General features: G+C 28.9%; 1 protein-coding gene across 1 annotated transcript; it reads right to left on the bottom strand.

Annotated features, from left to right (window-relative positions):
- Positions 1-15: 15 nt before the first annotated feature.
- On the bottom strand, positions 16-1,781 carry LOC131651069 (uncharacterized). Its single transcript, XM_058920747.1, has 4 exons — positions 1,605-1,781; positions 874-1,427; positions 235-766; positions 16-39 (listed from the first exon to the last, which is right to left on the bottom strand). Exons 1-4 carry the CDS (start codon positions 1,779-1,781, stop codon positions 16-18), a joined length of 1,287 nt encoding a protein of 428 aa, XP_058776730.1.
- Positions 1,782-22,003: the final 20,222 nt, after the last annotated feature.

The raw sequence follows: 22,003 nt of genomic DNA, 5'->3' as shown, positions 1-22,003 counted from the left end.
TCCAACCACTCTCTCTCAATATAGCCAGTCGAGCTTTAACTAAAATTCAACTAATTCCATAGCAAGCACAATATTAAGATCTTTTGTTTGCAAGATTTTTGAAAGTTCATTAGCGATACCAAACAACTTTAACATAAGCTTCAAAATGAAAGCAAATTTAAAGCTCTCCATTTTTTCTATCAAACTCGCTGCTTGAGATGGTCCACGTCCATCTTCATCAACAATACTAAGCACCTCTAATAGGGAGGACCACATCTTATACAAACGAATCAAGGTAGTATAATGTGAACCCCATCTAGTATCTCCGGGTCTAGCAAGACTAGATGATTGGTGCAAGCCCTTTCCTTGAGATATCTCACCACTCTCAAGTTTATTCAAAATATCTTGGTGTTGTGCCTCCTTCAAAGCATCCTTTCTCTTGCAAGGTGCACTTGTTGTGGTTATAATCAAGGAGATGTACTCAAAGAAATCATGAATATATGAGCAACTACTAGCAACAGACACAACCACCAATTGTAAACGGTGAGCATAACAATGGACATAGAAAGCATAAGGGTTTTCATCTAGAATCTTTCTTTGTAAACCATTAAACTCACCTCTCATATTTGAAGCTCCGTCATATCCTTGCCCTCGTATCCTTGAAATAGATAACGTATGACGATCGAGAATACCATAAAGAGCATCCTTTAGTGCCTCAGATGTAGTATATTTGACATGATGTAGAGCAATAAATCGTTCCACAACTTTCCCTTTGTCGTTCAAGAACCTAAAAAAATAAGTAAAAATTTAAATGTATTCGTCTATGTTTGAATGAAATTTACAAGTTTAAGTTAATAATTGTAGTAGTTTCAATAATAAACTCATTGTACTAACCTCAACATCACCGTCATTTGTTCTTTGACAGATATATCACGTGACTCATCAATAAGCACAGAGAATTGTCCATCACCAAGCTCTTCCATAATCACCTTGGTAACTTCATGTGCACAACACGTTGCAAGCTCCTTTTGAATGTCACCGGAAGTCATAGTGCAATTTTTTGGACCATGATCAAAAGCATCTCTTACTTTTTCATCATTAGATTTTACCCAATCCACCATCTCTCTAAAATTTCCCTTGTTTAGAGAAGTAGAGCTTTCATCATGGACACAAAAAACAATGCCTTGTGCTAAGATATATCTAGTGCAATCTAAAGAACAAGTTAAACGGATCTTATACAATTCTTCTGATTCCCTAGTTGCTCTAGCAAAGATACTTGTCACACTTTGTCTTTGATTATTATAATCATCATAGTGCTTCACACATGAGTTGTGCTTACTATCATGACTACCAATATGATCTTTAAAGCCTTTAGATGCATGCTTCCAATCTTTAAACCCGTCTTTGTTGAAGACTTCATAACCAAAGTGTCCGGCCCTCCCGGTCGGCTTAAAGAGAAAGCAATAGAAACAATAAGTTGCATCCTTCGACTCACTGTATTCAATCCATGTATAATTCTTATATCATGCTTTACAAAATGCTCTTGAATATTTCCCAAATTGAGTACGAGGAAATCTTGCTAAATCAGGTTGCGTTGGACCCTTCAATATATATGCCCTCCTCACTTGGTCTTGAATATCCGGAGCATACTCATGAATTTGTTTCCTACATCCTGGATCACGCACAATCTCACTTGGATTAAACTCGTTGGCCACATTAGGGGGTGTTTCTTCTACTTCGACTTTCGGTTGCTTAACATTCACTTTCTCAATACTTGTTCTAGGAACCAAAAACTTCCTCATATCTGAAATTTAATGATTTAGTGAAACGAATTTTTAATTAAACAATTTATAACACGCAAATTGACAAGACCAAATAATTAAATAAAATAAATAATTCATAACCACAAAATTAAAAGAGAATTTTATTATTATGAATGACCTATTAAATTAACCAAAATCTTTGATACTATATTGGAACCCCAAAAAATAGAGTAGAGTTTCAGTTAAAATAAAAACTACAATATAAATATTAGAAGAAAAATTGAACTATCATTCATTCTAAATTAAACTATGTAAAATTGACCTATATTCACTATGTAAAATTGACCTATATTGAACTATGTTTTTTGTTTTGTTTGGAAAAGACAAAATTTTATTAAAAAGAATACTCTAAGCACAAGACAGTGGCAAGAGATTTCCAAAACCAAAACCAACATAAAGATACAGTAGCAACATGTAAATTGATTGAAGTACTATTGTTACATATAATATAATACTAATATCTAATAAGAAGACAAATTAAGAGAAAGAGAAGCATATTACCTTGCTGCTAGCTGGAACGTAAAGGAGATAGGAATAGCTGAATAGGAACAGTCGAACAGACACCAGCATGTGCGGTTCAAAGATTAAAAAAAAGGGTTTTTGCGGTACTTTTAGTTTTGTTTTTTATTTATTTCTGTTTTAAGTCATAAATATTTAATTGGGTTGGGCCTGTCTGGACCATTGGGTATTCATCTATTTTAATTTTTACACCCTTACTTTTACTAATTTTGCCCCTAGTTTCGTTTAAAAATTGGCTATTAAATTTAGGGGAATACAAAGAAAATAGGGGTTGAGCTCGGGCGCGTGCCCGGGCTTGCTGGGCTATAGAACTGCCCCTGCTTTTTTTCAAGCTTCTTTGAGGCATTTTATCAAACACCTTGAGTACAAACTTAAAACAACCTAAGTCTGATAACAATACACCCAACAAGACAAAGCAAGCAAGAAAAAATAAAACTCACACCAAAACAAGGACAAAAAAATAAACTATTACATTAAACTACGGGCTTCCTTATCTTTCAGTAGTGGTGGCTCCGGTGGGAGTCAATTTCCATGTCGACACCACTCTGGACCATCGGTTGGTGTAGGTGATTTTCGGGTTACAAGCGATTGATTGTTGATGGCGGAGAGGAGGAGGAGCTTGATGGAGGTTGGAGGAAGAAACATGTATGGATCTAACATGGATGAGAGTTTCAAAGGAACGAAAAGAGAGTATCTAATATAATGGTGGTGAATAGCTCCGATAAGGGAGAAGGAGCCCCTACAAGATGGGAGGTGACACCAATCAAAAGAGATGAACCCTAAGTTTAGAGAGAGGGAGAGCTTCTCTCTCTAATCATTTTTCTTAAGTGATATACATATATTATATAATTCTCTCGTGGCACTCTTTAAAGATATCAAATAAAGAAAATATTATTTACAAAAGTCAAGATTTTAATTTTCAATGCACTTTTGAATGTATTGAATATACGCATTTTTAAAAATATCTTATTATTTTAATCACTTAAATAATATCCGCAAGAGCAATGATTAGCATTTCCTTTATTTTATTTATACTAATTATTACATATTTACCGAATCATCATCATCATTATTGATAGAATAATTAATTTAAATAGTATTCTAAAGATAACTTTTCGTCAAATAATTTTAAAGACCGTTCAAATAAATTGCTAAGATTTTTTCTTTTTAAAAAAATTAATTACTAACAAAATTAAAAAGTAAGCGTTCCATATTTTAACTATATCTAGACGACAATTCTATGTTGCAAAGTAAATCAAAGAGAATCATAAGTTCCAACTTCACTAGTAAAATCTAAAGAATTTAATTGAAATACATGTAAAAGAAATTTTAAACGTTGAGTGAACCACAACAGTTAATTTATTAAAAATATTTTATTTTTATTTTATTTTTAAAAAATAATATAATTGAATAGTTATGATACATTCATAATGTAAAATTTTACGCTTACAATTCATAGCAATTAAACTCAAATCTAAATTAAACATCTCTCAGCAAAATCAAATAATGCATAAACTTCAAGCACAATCCCGTTACATCTATCATTGAGATCAATTACAATGTAAGGAAGAAAATAATACTAAATATTTCACATGAGAAATTAGTAAAATAATATCATCATCAAGCAACTCTATTTTAAGTAAATAAATTTTTAAAATAAATTTATAATAAACTAATGAAATTTAATCTTATGAAACAGCTCCATGGTATTAATATTAACTAAACATTTGCATTAAAGAAAATAATCATCACAAAATAAATAATACTATATTTAAATCCGCAAATAATATTCTATCTAATTATTTCTCCACGACAATTCTAAGATGCAAAGTGAACCGGTGTGAAACACGATCTTCAAATTCATTTCCAAGATCAGAATCTAACACTTGATCGAAATCGAACAATTCATGAACTTCATGAACGATCCTATTTGCTAGTCCCTCAAGTGATTTGGATGTAAAGTCAGGATGAAACAAGATAGATTGAATCCAATCTTCACCTTCTTGAATGAATCTCTTGCAACTCATTTCTTGATAATTGTGGAGCAATGTGTCAAGGCGTGCAACCGAATTAGAATCAACGGACCGGGAAACAACTTTGATATGAAAATTTAACCGATCATTGTGCTTGAGTTTTGGGCATTGCATCTCTAGATTATACTTCACCATGGTTTGAAGGTATTCATATTGATTTTGGTATTGTGCAGACAATCTATAGTAGTAAGGAGTTGCTTCGGAACATGGTGATTGTGTTGAGAAGGATGGAGACATGATGATTTTTCTTCTTTGAAAGCTTTACTTTTTTATCTCTAAATATTTGTTCTAAATATTTGTTGTGTGCACTTTTTTTCATATGACTGCAAACCCTATTTATAGATTATTAGGAGTAAGAGTAGAGTTTGTTTTTGAGATTGCTTATTTTTCGGTGTAATATTGCTGGAATTGCTTTATGGATAGGAAGATAATTTGCTTAGATTTGTTTTGTTATTATTTAAATCTAGATTTTACATATATGTTTGATACGATCAATCGTAAAGATATTTTAAAAAACAATTACACAGAGAAATTTTTATTCTATAAAAAATCCTAAATATTATTTAGTTAATTTTTTAAAGAATTTTTTAAAAGAAAAATCAATAATCAACTAAAAGTAAAAAATTATAGCATAATGAATAACGTAATTGTTATGTTATTTCTGTTAATTATTCCATATTTACCGCAACATAATTGTTATCTTTAACTCTCATAGACCATAAACAAAATCTTTGATTATGTAATAATAAGTGGGTGCAGTTACCGTGCATAGATAAAAATCTATGCACCGTGCATAGATTATTATGGACTATTGGATCATTGGATCAAATTCTAGACATCAATTGTTATTACTCAATACTCAACACTCAATACTCAACACTCAATACTCAATACTCAATACTGGATTAAAAACATGATCCAATGACTTAGGTAGACTTATGCATGGTGCATAAGGAAAATCCTTATGCATATTAGCCAAAGCCATAATAAGTCGGATAGTTTTATTTCAAATGACATGAGAAATACTTACATGGATACGAACCTAAATCTATACTCTAATACTTTTAAGAACAATCAATAAAAAATAAGAAAATTAAAATTATTTAAAATTTAATTTCGTTTTGAATTGTAATCATGGAGGTGGTTGGTTTTATGGAGGAGAGGGACAATTTTATTTTAATTTTTAATTAATTAATAAAAAATATGATTAGTTGTGTGTAAATTTATGTATTATGGTTGTTATTTTCCTACATTACTGTTAACTAAAAAAGCGATAGGTTAATTAGAAAAAAAAATAAACTAATACAATACAACACTTTCGTCAAAAACAAAATCTCAATTCCAATTGACACCACACTTAGCAGCTTCAATCTATTATCTATTATCTATTATTAATATATAAAAGCAAAAGTATCTGAAAATACCATTTAAAGCCCTCTGATAACACTAAACTTTTCTTATTCTATGGATAAAAAAGACTTTTTTTTTAAATAACTCAATATCATTCATTTGACATTTATTACGGTGATGTGGCAGCACCCAATAATTTGTTGCATTTTAAATTTTTTTTATTCCATTATTAATTGAAAGATTGACAATTGAAATGATACATTTATGCAGCCGAAATTAAACAGCCATCATAAAGTGGTTTTACATTTTTCAAATGAAAGTTCTTTCCCTATGTTCAATGCACGAGAAGCTCAACCAAGACAATGAGTAAAAGTTAGAAAACCCTTTCACTATTTAATTTCACCATAAACAATGGATCTGAAAGCAAAACACATATCTGAATTCATCCGCCCCAAATATCATACGGTTGAATATTTAATTTTAGGGTTTGAAGCTTTATGAAGTCATAATTCATGGCTAATCATCATTGTTCTCGAGGTTCTTCATAAAAAATCGTTCTTCCACCTCAAGAACTCCCGATGATCTTTGCAGGTTAGTAATTTTCATTTTCTACTTTCGGTTTGATTTTTTTCTGTTTTTTTTTAATATAGTGGTATCCTTCCTTCTGTGCCGACTAATCCACCGAGAGGAGTTTTTTAAGCTCCCCCACATAGCCTCCGAAAGTTGTCACCGGGCTCCTTCGAATTCAGTACCCCAAGGGAAGCACGCCCTTAAGGCCCAAACTCCACCGCTAGACCAACCCTCTCGGGTTTTTTTTTTTATTTTCTGCTTTTTACTTGCATTACCTAAGGAATTCTGTGATATTTTTTTTTATTTTTTGATATTGCTTTTTTCTGTTTTTGTTTACTCTTTTTTTAAATTAGTTTCAAGTTTTGTTGAAATGGTTTGGCATGAATTTATAAAAAGCCAGATGAACAACGATTTCGACTTCGCTTACGCCAGCCTAATCTTGCTGCTACTGTAGTATATGGTGAAAATCTTGTTGGTGTTGTTGTTGGTAGTAATGTAGTGCTTAAAGGTAATTCATTTGGTCTATAGGATTACTCTGATTGTTGATTTTATTTTATAGATGCTTAAACATATACGTATGTGCATTTTGTTTGATTCATTTTTCAGGAAATAAATTTGATTTTTAATACTTTAGTTGCTTCAATCTGGATTTGATAATGAGAAAATACTTCTTATTTCATAAGTGATGCTTGAGGAAAGATTTGGTCAATTTTTCCATTATGTTTTGTCAAATCTGACTAGAAATCTCATTATTTTTTATGTTTATATTTATTGATTGGTGGATGAGGATTATAGATCTGGGGCATAACCTTTTTCTTTTACCATTTTTAATTTTTATATTGAGGTTTGTCCAGCCTGCTGATTTCTATCTATTCAAGGCAATAAAAAAAGTATCTACAATGGGTCTGTTTGGTAAAAATAGCGGTTGACTGATAAGCTAGCTTATAGCTTATAGCTTATGACTGATGGCTGATGACTGATAACTTATAGCTTATAGCGTATGGTTGAGACTGATAGCTTATAAGCTAATTGAAGTGTTTGGTAAAATGAGTGGTTCAATTAACTTATAAATGTAAAATGACATAAAAGATATTTAATATATATTTATTTTATTTTAAATTAAAATAAATTATAACGGTTAAAAATGGATTTTAATTAAAATAATAAGGATAAAAAAGGAAGAAAAAATGATAAGCTATAAGACATAAGCTAAAACGCTATTTGAAATAGCGTCTGGAAAATAAGCTATAAGCTAGTAAAATAAGCTATAAGCTCGTGATGAAAAGACCGTTATCAAACATGTCTAAATTATCATATAAGCTTATAAGACATAAGCTATAAGCTCGAAAACATGGCTTACCAAACAGACCCAATATATTTTTCTAATGGAAACATATTCTATAATTGTAATTAGAAATAAAATATCATGGAAATACCATTAATTCGGAGCTCAGTTCCCTTTTCCATTTTAGAAGGTGAAAAAGATAATTGTAATTAGAAATAAAAGATCATAGAACTCAGATCTCAGTTCTATGATCTTTTATTTATAATTACAATTATCTTTTTCACCTTTTAAAATGAAAAAGGGAGCCGAGATCCGAATTAATGGTATTTCCATGATATTTTATTTCTAATTACAAATATATTTTTCACCTTTTAAAATGAAAAAAAGAACCAATATCCAAATTAATGATATTTCTATGATATTGTATTTGTAATTACAATTATCTTTTTCAAATTAATGATATTTTTATGATCTTTTATTTCTAATTACAATTATTTTAGTTATTTAATATCTACCCATGCTTAAAAATTAAAAATTATATAGAGTATTTTTAAATAAATATCTTTCTTTTTTTTCCTACAGTTGCCTTAGAAATTCTCTCAATGGACGGTTTTAGAGAAATTTTGGAAAGGAAGATGCAAAGTTGGTGTTGAAGCGGAATGAGTCTTTAGTGCTTGATAGCATTCAAAACAATTCTGGAAGATACTTTACAAAGTGACATGTAGAAGTGTATTATATAAAAAGATATCATTTAAGTGTAGAAGTGTATTATATAAAAAGATATCATTTAAGTGTGATATTGTCTCCATTCCTTTTTAATTATCTTATTTTGGTTTTTACACGTACCAATAAAACTAATAACGATTGTTATTTTTTAAGCTATAGTTTTTCTTTTGTCTATAATACCCTTAATTTTTAATCTTTTCAATATACTTCTTCTTTCTCATAATAGTTAATTTGAGACAATTTTGACAAAACTATAATTATTACTACCTTGAAATTTGAAAGGAACAATTAAATTAAAATAATTTTTTTCAGTGTTATTTATAAAACAGCGGGAGTATAGGAAACATTTTATAAACAATGTTCTTAAAATGATAAAATTATTCAATATTGATTATTTTTATTTTTATTATTATTATTATTATTATTATTATTATTTATGTATATCCTCAAAACAATTTTTAAAAGTTAAAAATTAAACTAATTTCATTAACGTGTTTATTTCCTAAAATAATATCAACGAATTTATATTATTTTTAAAATATATATATATTTAAAAAGTGATAATAATTATTAAAGACTAGAATATGAAAGTTGCATAAAAGTAATATATTTAAAAATTCACAATAAATTAGTTTTTCAATTATAATATTTTTACTAATTTAAAAGTTGTATTTTTAACTTAATGTAATAATGTAATAATACTTACTATCATTTTTAAACAAAATTTTATTCCAATATTAAATATTTTATTTATCATTATAAAAAATATAAGAATAAAAATTATTTTATAATTATTTAGATCCTTATTTGAGATAAATATATTTTAAAATTATTTAGATTTTTATAAAAAGGTTAATAAAACTAAACAAAATCAATTGAGATTTTGTAATTTTTATAAACTTATGAAATAACTAAAACTTATCAGAATATTTTCAAATTAATTTCATAATTCTAATCATGATAAAAATATTTTAAATGGTAGTCGTCAAAATTTAATGATAAATGATAATTATAAAATATAATGATAAAAGATATAAATTTATTAATATAGTCAACTTTATAAACTGAATAACCTACCATTGTTTTTATAAACGTAAATAAGTTACAAATAATTTTATGAAAGTAAAAAATTTAACTATCAATACAATTATTTGTATAAACGAGAATAAAAAGTAGATTATGAAATTTTCATAATTTTTTATTTTAGAATTAATTTGACAAATCATTTTAAATTTGAGATCCTTATTTTTATTATGATTATTTTAAATATATCGGAATAAATATATATTATTTAGTGCTTAGGAAGATGTTAATTAAGCTTCCAAAAAGCTGAAAGAGTGAAAATAGTTTGAATAGTTTTGATAAAGAATCGAATGAATGTGAATCCGGTCTTTTCTATTAATTCTGAATCATATATGTATACAACAAAATTATGATCAATTTTACTAAAATATCATGCAAAATTTATGTTAATCAAAATTAATGTATAGATATTCATTATGACAAGATCAAACATGATCATGTTTAATATAGCAACATAATATATGAAATATTAAATATAATCATGTTTATCAACTTGATATAATTTTTTTTAATATTTATGAATAAAAACGCACACCCATCTCTCTATTGGAATTTATGAATCGGAAGGCTAAAAGTAGTACTATTAATTACACAAATTTCAGATTTATTCTTCATTTATATATTTTCTATGATAAAAGTATCATTTATACTAAAACAAATGTTATTTATATATTTTTTTATGATAAAATTATCATTTATACTAAAAAAATGTTATAAATATTTGTATATGTTAAAAGAACATGAGACAATTATGATAGAAACATACATAAATTTATTATGAAAAATAGAAAATTGTCATTCTTTTTACATTTCTACAATTATATGTTATCATTTTATTTAATTAGTACACATAATATAAAGTTGGCTAAATACCATTTTTGGTCCCTTAAGTATACCCTTGGGTCCATTTTGGTCCCTCAACTCTAAAAAGTTCCAAAGTGGTCCTTTAATTGTTCTAAAAGGTGCACGTTTATCCTTTCTGTCAAATAAGGTGTAACAGACGTTAAATAATCCTACGTGGCATGTGATGTGAAAATGTTTATATGTTTTTTTTTATTCTATGTGTCTCTTCCCAAATTGGCTTCGTCCCCAAATTTACAAGTGCTAGGGTTCACATTTGCAGAACCAAATCTCCTCTTCTTCCTCAACGAATTCTTTTTCCCCAGTTTCTAGGGTTCACGTTGAAAATGAAGTCTTCTTCCTCAACGAATTCTAGAGAATATACATACGATTCTTATTTGAAGAAATTTGGGAGTGCAGAAGGGATGTTGCGATGGAAACCTAAATGTGGCTGTGGAGACATGGCTACTCTACGAAGAGCTTCAACTGTCACGAACTATGGGAGACAATTTTGGGGTTGTCGTAATTATAAGGTAAATTAACTTGTTTAGTCGCATTCCATTGTTGTGTTTGGTCTGATTTGAAATTATTGTTGAACGACATAGGGTTCAACAAAACCTGGAAGTGGCTACTTTCAATGGTTCTATGATAATGCTGAGGATGAAAAATATCACTTTATGAGGAATCAAAAGAGTAGGTTGGAGAAGCTTGAACATGATATTGATGCTGCAAAAATGGAGGTCGAGTGTTTAAAGAAGAAGATTACAGAATTGCAGAATCAATCGAAGAAGAGCATGAAGATAGAAAAAAAATTGGAGGAGTCTGTTTTGTTTACTTTTAGTTGTTGTTGTTGTTAGGATGTTGTAATAAGGTCAACCAGTTTAACATAGGTTGTTGTTAGGTCAGATGCTACACATTGGATTTGTGTAAAAAAAAAGTTTGTAACAGATGTATCATTTACAATTTCAATTAAAGGTTGATTTAAGTGTTTAAATTATGAGTTTCCCATTTTTGTTATGTTTACATCTCAAGCTTAATAACTGCAACAACCATAAGGTTTAACATAAGGATTGACATTGTTGCTTAACACCAACATAAGTTGTCAAAAAAACTAACAGTAGTTACATCAGTTTCATAACATAAAATATGCTACATAATTAACATATGCTTGTCCAAAAAACTAACAGTAGTTGTCCAAAAAGATGCTTAAGAGTGCTAATTCATAACATAACAGTAGTTGTTCAAAACATAAACTAAATTTTCCAGCTTGGGGTGGCTCTCTTGGTAGGAGTTGTCATTCTTGTTGTTGGGCCTACAGCTGTTATGGCTGCATTCAATCTTGTTGTAGGACCAGGTGGTATGAAAGGGGTAGCAGGCCTCCTGACCGGAAACTTCTTTGATTTTGAAGGGATTTTCTTGGACTTTGCTTGAGATGCTTGAGATGCTTGGGCAGTGACTGGTTGGAAAGCTTGATTAGGAAATGCTTGAGGTGTTGCTTGAGATGCTTGGGCAGTGACTGGTTGGGAAGCTTGGGCAGTGACCGGTTGGGAAGCTTGGGCAGAAACTGATTGGGAAGCTTGAGTAGTTGAAGGAACCTTACATGTAAGCTTGTTGTGACCTGGTTTTTTACACCTGCTGCATGAAACAATAAATCCAGTCCTTCTCATTTTTCTATCAGACCCGTCAATTTCACCTTGCTCTAAATTCCTTCTCTTTTTAGGCCTTCCAGGCATTTTCCTATATTTTGGGGGCAGAACATCAGGGTACTCTGTTCTTACCCAAAGATTAGAGCCATTAACTGGAAAAATAACAGGTTTATAGAATTCTACATATCTTGACTTTATATAATAATCAGGTATGTAGTCATCAACCTTATGATTCCTACTCTTCATGGCTGAAAGTGAATGCACACAAGGTAGGCCTGTCAGCTCCCATCTTCTGCATGAACAAACTCTATCCTTCAAGTTGACTGTGAACTTTTCTGCAGAATTTTCAAGATGCCTCACTTCAAAGATATGCTCATCAGACATCCTAACAATACATATAATAATCAGAACTGTTCCACTAAGTTTAAAAACAATAAACAAAAATGTTCCACTGAGTTGAAATACAATAAACAAAAATGTTCCACTGAGTTGAAATGCAATACACAGAAATGTTCTAATGAGTTTAAATCTAATGAGTTTAAATCAGAAATGTTCTATACCTGACTAGCCACATGTTTGTGTATGAGTTTGTTTTCTCAATCTTCCTTCTAATGTTTGGTAGCACTTTTTCATCTGCTAGCCTTTCAAACCTCAACCTGTTTGTAGCCCACCTCTCCATCATATATGTTCTGATTTCCTCTACCATGGTTATCAATGGTTTGGACCTAGAATCCAATATGACACTATTGAAAGCCTCTGACATATTATTCAGAACAGCATCACACTTGTTATGTGTCTTGAAGTATGATCTACTCCAAAATCTTGGAGGGGTGCTCATCATGTGCTTGTATGCTTCCACATTCACATCCTTCATTACCTTCATCTCCCTTTCCCAAGCCTGGTAATAAGTAGACTTGGCAGCTTTCTAGATAATTTCTTTAAGTTTTTTCCAGGATACCTCTTCCTAAAGTTGCTATATAAATGTCTGACACAAAATCTTTGTTCTACCCTAGGCAGAAGCTCTTCCATTGCAGGCAATAATCCCTATGCAAAGTGTATAAGAAAGGTGTATAAGCAAAATTTAAATGCAAAATGTAAATGCAATATGAATCATACCTTTTGCTGATCACTAATAAATGTGTATGTCAGGCACTCTTCCCTTCCACCAAGGTCAGCAATAAGCAACTCCAAGAACCATGTCCATCTATCCTTGTTTTCACTCTCCACCACTGCAAATGCTATGGGTAACATTTGATCATTTGGATCTCTACCAATGGCTGCAAGGATTTGACCTCCACAAAGTCCTTTCAAGAAACATCCATCAAGCCCAATGAAATGCCTTCTTAATTTGAAACTTTCCTTACAAGCAGCAAAACAAATGTACAACCTTCTGAAGTGAATCCTATGATCATCAGAACCTTCTTGAGCTGGTTGAACATTCAATTTCATAGTTGAACTTGGGTTTGCTCTTAACAACTCATAGCAGTAGTCATAAATCCTTGTATAATCCCCAAGGAAAGATCCATCAACCATGTCTCTAGCTGCAAACCTAGCTCTTATAGCCTTTGTCTTGTTGACCCCCAAATTCCACATTTTTTGAACCTTTTCCTTTATGTCTTTCAACTTCATTCTAGGGTTGGTCTTAAGTGAATTTTGTATTCTTTTGCTCAACCATTTATTCTTCAACATCTTCACATTATACTCTCTACTGCAATTATGAGTGTCTACTATCTTTCTTAGTTGCCAAGTATCCTCATTAGGCAACTTAGCACAGTATGCTTCCCATTGACATCCTTCTTTACACCTAACTCTCACCCTTATCTTGTCATTCTTAGTGTACCTTAGGTCTCTTCCAGATTGGACTGCATAAGTTGTAATTGCTTCTTTAAAATCATGTTTTGTGGTAAAATATGTTCCCACCTCCCACTTGTAGTTGGACATATCCTTTTGTTCCTTGAATATTGGAAACTTCTTTCTCTTAACTTTACTGCTATCATCACTGTCACACTCACTTTCTAGATCCTCACTTTCATTATCACTGCCTTTCAATTCATCTTTGGTTTCTTCCCACTTTTCCTTACCTTTTTTGCCTTTTTCTCCTACATTATCATCTTCAAGTAGGTTACCAACTTCTTCTTCCAACTCAGTTTCATACTCATCAAAGTCATCATCGAATACTACCTCCATTGCATTATCATAATTGAAGTCTTCATCTTCAGAAGTATTAGAACTATGCCCATCATCAACCTCCCCAACCCTTTGTCCATTATCATCAGTATCTACTGCATCCTTATCCCTTCCATGATCAGCTGGCAATTCAGTTTCATTCCTCATCTCCTCAAGCACAACTTCAGTCTCATCTACAATCCCATCTACAACCTCATTAAGTGATATTTCATCAAGGGGTATGTCATCTACTGGTACCTCAGCAAAATCAGAGTTTATCAATACGTGTTGAATAAAGATGTCAACTCTAAGGTGAACCCTGTAGAGATCAGCAATCGCTAGGGCACCTTTGTCATCAACTAACAGATTCATACCCTCAGTAGGATCCCTATAGTATATCCTGTCTATGGCCGGGTAACCTAATTCCTTAATAGCACCTAACAACTCAAAGAAGCTCCACTTATTAGCATCTACCCTCAATCTCGCAACCTCACCCCCTTCATAAACATTGTGTTTCTCATCACAAACGCACCACTATGATGGATTGTAATGTTCAAAAATTCATCCATTTCAAACTAAACCCTAAATAGAATCGAAGAAGATGAAATGAGCATACAAATCGAAAAAGAAGAAGATGAAAATCAGCAAACAAATGAATTTTATTAAACCCTAACTACCAAATCAGTTAGCTGAAAAGCATACAAATCAGTTACCTGAAAAGCAACGGTGTCTTTGTCTTCGTCTTTGTTCCCAGAAAACCTTCAACTTGTCTTCGTTCTCAGAAAATCTTCGACTTAATTGAAAATGGCTGTTGCGCTGCGTTAGGGTTTATACATACCCCTTTTTCCTATTTCTGAGTTACTAAGTGAGACTCACAAATATGTTTAGAAAATAACACTTAAGTGAAAATATATTTTCCATGTCACAATTTAATTAATCAAAAATAACATGTGGATGACACCTGGGTAAAATCATTGACTTTGACTAACGGTTTGGACGGAAAGGATAAACGTGCACTTTTTAGAACAATTAAAGGACCAGTTTGGAACTTTTTAGAGTTGATGGACCAAAATGGACCCAAGGGTATACTTAAGGGACCAAAAAGGGTATTTAGCCTATAAAGTTTTATCACTGCATTAAAAATAAGTTTTGGCTCTTTATAAAAATGTAAAAAATAAAATACATTAATTGTGATAATTTTAATTATTATAATAATACATTAAACATAGAAATTTTTAAGCATTTGACGGGAGCTGTTATACATTTTAGGTTTAAAAAAATGTGCTAATATCTCAAATAGGTTTAATAAATTTTATTCTCTAACTATGTTTAATTTCTTAATTAAAATTTTATTTTTTTAAACTTATAAATTATATTTTTTATATTATAATAGTATGCATTAAATGTAGAAACTTTTAAGCATTTGACGGGAGCTAACATACATTTTACGTTTGAGAAAATTGGCTAATATCTTAAATAGGTTTATATTTTTTTAGAATTAACTCATTTGAATTCAACTGAGGTTTCTTAACTCATTTGAATTGACGGGTAGATGTGAATGTAGATACAATTATTGAATGTCTATATTTTAACTATTTCTTTTGTTACTATTTTATAAAATTGAAGTTATAAAAATAATTGACGGGTAGATGTGAACGTATTTATGAGATACCAATTATTTGTCGATCATTTTAATGTCTATCTTTTAACTATTTCTTTGGTTATTGTTTTATAAAATTGAAGTTATAAAAATAATTATACGATTTATTATAAATATGAAGTTGGTACATATTATTAATATATAATTGAAATTACGTGAATATTTTTGAACGGCAAAATAAGTTATATTATGTTTGATATTCCAAACATATGAATTAAAATTTCATAAATGATTATAAGTTATAAATATATTAATATTACTCATTCTTTGTATCTATAGATGTCACACATTATTTAAAAAGGTAAAAGTTTAGATTTATTATTAGCCTTTTCGTTGTTAACTATTAAGTTTTTGGGATTAATATGATTAAGTTTGGGTTACATTTTGGTTAAATATATATGTTTCATATATATGAAGGAACTTTTCAAATTATAATTGGGTACTTGTGAAGTCCCGACCAGACCCGTGCGATAGCACGGATTTCCTATGTTCAATAAAAATCTATTTTGCTGGTGTAAATTTATCAATTCCTTAATTCTCTTATATTATTTTATTTTGATTGAAACTCTTTTACTATAAAAATTAGTTTTAAACACATGCTTATTTTAAGTTTTTATTACAACAACAACAATAATAGAGATTAATTGGATTACATTGTCAGCGTAAAACAACTTTACACCATCATTCAATTAGAATACACCATCATCCCATTAGAATGAAGCATTTTAACACATGAAAAGAGAGAATTATGGAAAAAAATAGTTATTAAAATGATTTAATTATAATTTATTTATTTATATTTTTAATTTCATACTTATGTGTTAAAATCATTGATTCTAATTGGATGATGGTGTAAAGTTATTTTACACTGACAATGTATTCCAATTAATCTCATAATAATAATAATAATAAGAGTTTAATGGTAGTGCACTGACAGTGTAAATTAACTTTACACATACAACCAATCAAAATCCTTACACTTGTCATGTCATATTAGTTTTTTTGAATTAAAATTATATTTTAATTGGATGCATGGTTGTGATTGGTTGACAGTGTAAATATATTTTACACTGTGAGTGCATATCCCTTTTTCTCTAATAATAATAATAATAATAATAATAATAATAATAATAATAATAATAATAATAATAATAATAATAATAATAATAATAATAATAATAATAATAATAATAATGTCGTGTGTCTAAGTTTGTATGTTTAATAAATTAATTTTTTTTAAAGAATTGATATTATATTATTGCATTTTAATAATTGTATTTATTGTGCATTTTATTTACGAAGATTTAAAAAATTGTCAAAGAGAAAAAAAAATACACTGATTTTTACACCGTCAATTAATACAAAATATGTATTTCACCAAATCACACTTTTATTTTTAAAATGCTGATATGACATAGTTGAATAATAAAATTCTATTAAATAATAACATAAACTATTTTATACTAACGGCGCACTACCTTTAATCTCTAATAAAAAACAATTAAAGTAGAAAATAAACAAATAAAGAAGAAAATAAGTATATTTATTATATATACATGCGATATTGGTACCACGTGCATTGAGTTTGTGAGTCGGTCTCATTGTATAGCATTGTTGTTAATATGATAATTAAGTTGTGTGGATCAGTGGCGAAGCCAGAAAAGTTATAAAATCTGGGCAAAAATTTAAATATCGAAAATTCTTTGTGTATAATATATTAGGCAGTGATTGTAATTCGGCTTCCGATTGCACAAAATTCACATTCTCAATACTTTCTCTATTAACCAAAAATCTCCTCATCTTTGTCATTGAATAAAACAAATCAAACAATCAATAACAATAAACCTAATAAGTTGCAACAAATACAATAAGTTACAACAAATACATAGGGTCTGTTTGGTAAAAATAGAAGTTGACTGATAAGTTAGCTGATAGCTTAAAGCTTATGACTGATGGTTGATGATTGATGACTTATGGCTTATAGAGGATGGTTGAGACTGATAGCTTATAAGCTCATTGAGGTGTTTGGTAAAATCAGCAGTTCAATTAACTTATAAATGTAAAATGACATAAAATATATTTAATATATAATTATTTTATTTTAAATTAAAATAAATTATAAAGGTAAAAAATGGATTTTAATTAAAATAATAAGGATAAAAAAGAAAGAAAAAGTAATAAGCTATAAGACATAAGCTAAAACGTTATTTGAAATAGCGTCTAGAAAATAAGCTATAAGCTCGTAAAATAAGTTATAAGCTCGTGGTGAAAACACCGTTATCAAACGGGTCTAAATTACCATATGAGCTTATAAGACATAAGACATAAGACATAAGTTATAAGCTCGAAAACATGTCTTACCAAATAGAGCCATAAATTGCAACTCTCAAACATGATAATAATTTTCATTTATGATTAAAGCTTTTCTCTTAAAAATCACACAAGTGGTCTTATATTTAACTATTTATAACTCCTAAAAAAATATACAAATCAATTATTAAGAACATTTATAATTGTTAATAAAAGAATGAAAAATATCAGTATTAAAAATGTTTACATTTACAATTATTAAATGTTTAACAAATCAATTAACAATGTTGAGAAGGCATTGCTCTCTTCTTACTAATCAATTAAAAGTGGTCTTATGTTTACTAATCAATTAAAAGTATCAATTATTAAGAATGTTTACAAATCAATAATACAATACAAATCAAATTGGTCTTACAAATCATTTATTAAAACACAAGACCACTACTATCAAAAAAACAAAACATAAGACCACTTTTCCTCTTCCACAATACAAATCAAATTGGTTTTTTAATTGATTTTTAATTCACATGGACGGGACAGTGGACACCCTTTTCCTCTTCACGTGGAGAACACCCTTTTCCTCTTCAACAATACAAAGAAAATTATTCACCTTCCTTAAATTTAAAATCAATACATACAAAGCATCCAAAATACCATTTCATGATTCAATTTCCACAAAGAAAAAAAGCATAAGGACCTGGTTTTGGTAATCGTGGCCGCCGCCGACAAAACATTTGTTGAGATTTGAATCTCGTCGCCAATGAGAGGGCTGGTGCAAAGCGGATTTATGGCGGTGAGGGGTTGGGCGATTTTGTTGACTTTTTCGACATCAAGCTTTGGAAGTGTTGCGGTTGTGTGCGGACCGGATTCGTTGTTGAGTGTTGTGGGCGATGAGGTGCAGAAGCAGAACTGTAGAAGCGAGAAGAGGAGGCGGAGGGTTAATGAGTGTTGTGATTTATCCTTTTTTAATTTTTTTTACTATAAGTCAAAAAATATTTGGGCCACAGCCTGGGCAATGGCCCATCCTAGCCGGGCCCTAGCTTCGCTTATGGTGTGGATGGTGTATGCATTATATGATAATTTTGTGGATGATGTGGATGTGTGAGATGTGGAATGTATGACTATGCGTGATTATATTGCTATACACTTATTATTATACATTATTTTATATTTTTGTTGGAATGATGCTTTATACGGCATCATGCAGATAATCAGGAGTAGTTTTGAGGCTGTGGAATTCGGAAGAGGTTGCTCTTTATTTTATTCAAGTTAGTGTCATTGCTCTGATATGTAATACCGGAAGGATGAACTCTTAGCTATGTTATTGTTTTTGATGATATTTCTTGGGTCTTATGAACTCCTTGTTATTTGAATAAATATTATTTTATGTGGGATGCAATTTGTTTTGATAACTTGTATGATTCTTTTTCCGCTGTATAATAAAATTAAAGTTGAGAACTATGAAGTATTGTGTTAGTTCATCCGTATTTTGTGTTATTTATATATATATATATATATATATATATATATATATATATATATATATATATATATATATATATATATATATATATATATATATATATATATATATATATATATATATATATATATATATATATATATATATATATATATATATATATATAATTGAACAGGTTTATATGTTTGAAAGTGTGACATCCTAATTACATATTTATTATTCTAAAAAATTTATTTTGATTTTATATTAATATTCGTCGGGAAAATTAGGGTGTTACATTAATGACCAATAAATTTTAATTCAAAGTTTTTAAAGTATGGACAAGTCATAATTATGAATGTGAGTTGTCAGTCAACATTGTCTTAAAATTCATATTGTTCCCACTTGTCAGACCGATTAGATAAGTTTTGGGATTCCTATTTTAAAATTTAATTTTATTAATATTTATAATTATGTTAATTATTTATAATAATTAAATAACGTTAAAATTTCAAAAATCAAATTTTTTTCAAATTTTAATAATCGGATTGTAACCTTTCAAAACTAATAAAATTGTAGTTGTATCAACTGTTCCATAAATCTTTTTAATGTGTAATTTGCTAAAAGAGAAAGGGGTTGTACATTCTACAACATTTCTCTCTAACGTATTCTAATTAAACTTAGAGAAAATGAGTCATGCACTGACAGTGTAAAGTATTTTTACACTGTCAACCAATCACCACCATGCATCTAATTAAAATATTCTTTTATTTAAAAAAAACTTTAATGACATGGCACATTCATGATTCCCTATTGGATAACAGTGTAAAACTATTTTACACTGTCAGTGCACTACCTTTTAACTCTTAAACTTATGTATTATTAATCATATAATATATATTAATATAAATTTAAAAGGTTAGAAAATTAATTATTTGATACAATAAAACTATAAATTAACAAAAAACTTTAAAAAAATCTTGTTACCAGAGAAAATAAAATTATATTTTTACATTATTTTCAATATGAATTTTTTTTGGAGAATATAATATTTTATTAGCCAAAAACAGTTCAGACAAAAGTGATCCCTTAGAATCCAGCCGTCAAGAATACTAGAGACTTTTCTCGGCTTCGGTTTCCTATATGAAATTCATTATTTGAAGAAAAAAATTATGTTACAAAAAATGATGAAATTAAATTTTCACAATATTTTATGTATAAATCTCATTATTATTTATGAATAAAAATTGTTGAGAATCAAGTGTGAGTGTGGATAATAGTCCCACATTGGAAATGTGTGTGGTGACTTGAGCATATATAAGTGGGAGAACCCACTCACCTATCACCTTAAGGTTTTAGGTGGAGAAGTGGTGTCTCCCACAAAGGTGTGTTGCTCAAAGGAATGTCCCAGAAATTAACAATGCTCCCGACTCGACCCTCCCCCGATGTCCCTCTAACAAAAATTACATTATTTTCACTTTTTTATTTATAGATTTTAATTTTTCTACTCTATCTTTTACTTTAAATTATTCATATAGAGCATAATATTTTTTTATTTTCTATATTAGTTTATATTATTATTATAGCATATAAATTTTTTCGTTTAATTTATAAGGAACAACAAATTGTTGTGTTTGGAAGTTGAAGTTTTATTTAAAATTGTTATTCAACTTATTTGTATAAACAAATTCCCAGATTTTTTTTATAAATTTTATAATTAAAAAATATATGTCATGAATTTTATTTCATGAATATATATAGATGACGTATCAAATGAGAACCGAGAACTTTTAATAATAACCTTACGATTTAAAATCAATGCTCAGAAATGCATTTATGTGATATGTATTTAAATGAAAATTTATCTATTAATTATTGTCTTTTGAAATTTAAGTGAAATCAAATGCATTGATTTTAAATCGTAAGATTATTATTAAAAGTTTTCAGTTCTCATTTGATATATATATATATATATATATATATATATATATATATATATATATATATATATATATATATATATATATATATATATATATATATATAGAGAGAGAGAGAGAGAGGATCAAATGATACTATGGTGTCAAAGTTTAATTTGACACCAAATCTCAACCGTTAAAATAATTGATCAAATGGTGATACTAAATAACCTATTTTTTAGGAGAAAAATAAAAAAAATATATATAGCATATTTTTCTCCTAAAAAAATAGACTATTTGACATGTGTTCTACATTGCCATTTTTTATGTTTCAAAAATTAAACATTGAGCAATTGGTTCATAAATTACTAACCTTAAATTTTTTGAATAAATTAGTAAGGATTTTTATTATTTATATAAAAAAAAAAAATTCAAGCAATTAATGAAGGTAAGCAATTCCATAAAATTATAAGATAATTGTTATCTTATTTATGTTAGTTATTTCATATTTAGGTATTATAATTATTTTTATTATTATTATTATTATTGATAGAATAATTAATTTAAATTTTATCATGAAGATAACTTTTCTTCAAAATAATTTAAAGAGTATTCAAATTAATATTATATCT

The sequence above is a fragment of the Vicia villosa genome, linkage group LG2 (assembly GCF_029867415.1).
Source record: "Vicia villosa cultivar HV-30 ecotype Madison, WI linkage group LG2, Vvil1.0, whole genome shotgun sequence".
In the NCBI taxonomy this organism is placed as follows: Eukaryota; Viridiplantae; Streptophyta; class Magnoliopsida; order Fabales; family Fabaceae; genus Vicia; species Vicia villosa.
This window is presented reverse-complemented; position numbering and strand designations above follow the sequence as displayed.

Coding starts and splice junctions, on each gene's coding strand:
- LOC131651069 (XM_058920747.1), bottom strand. CDS start 1,781: ATGAGGAAGTTTTTGGTTCCTAGAACAAGTATTGAGAAAGTGAATGTT. Junction 767..873: donor CAAATGACGGTGATGTTGAG/GTTAGTACAATG, acceptor TTATTTTTTTAG/GTTCTTGAACGACAAAGGGA. Junction 40..234: donor TGTGGTCCTCCCTATTAGAG/GTGCTTAGTATT, acceptor GTTGAATTTTAG/TTAAAGCTCGACTGGCTATA.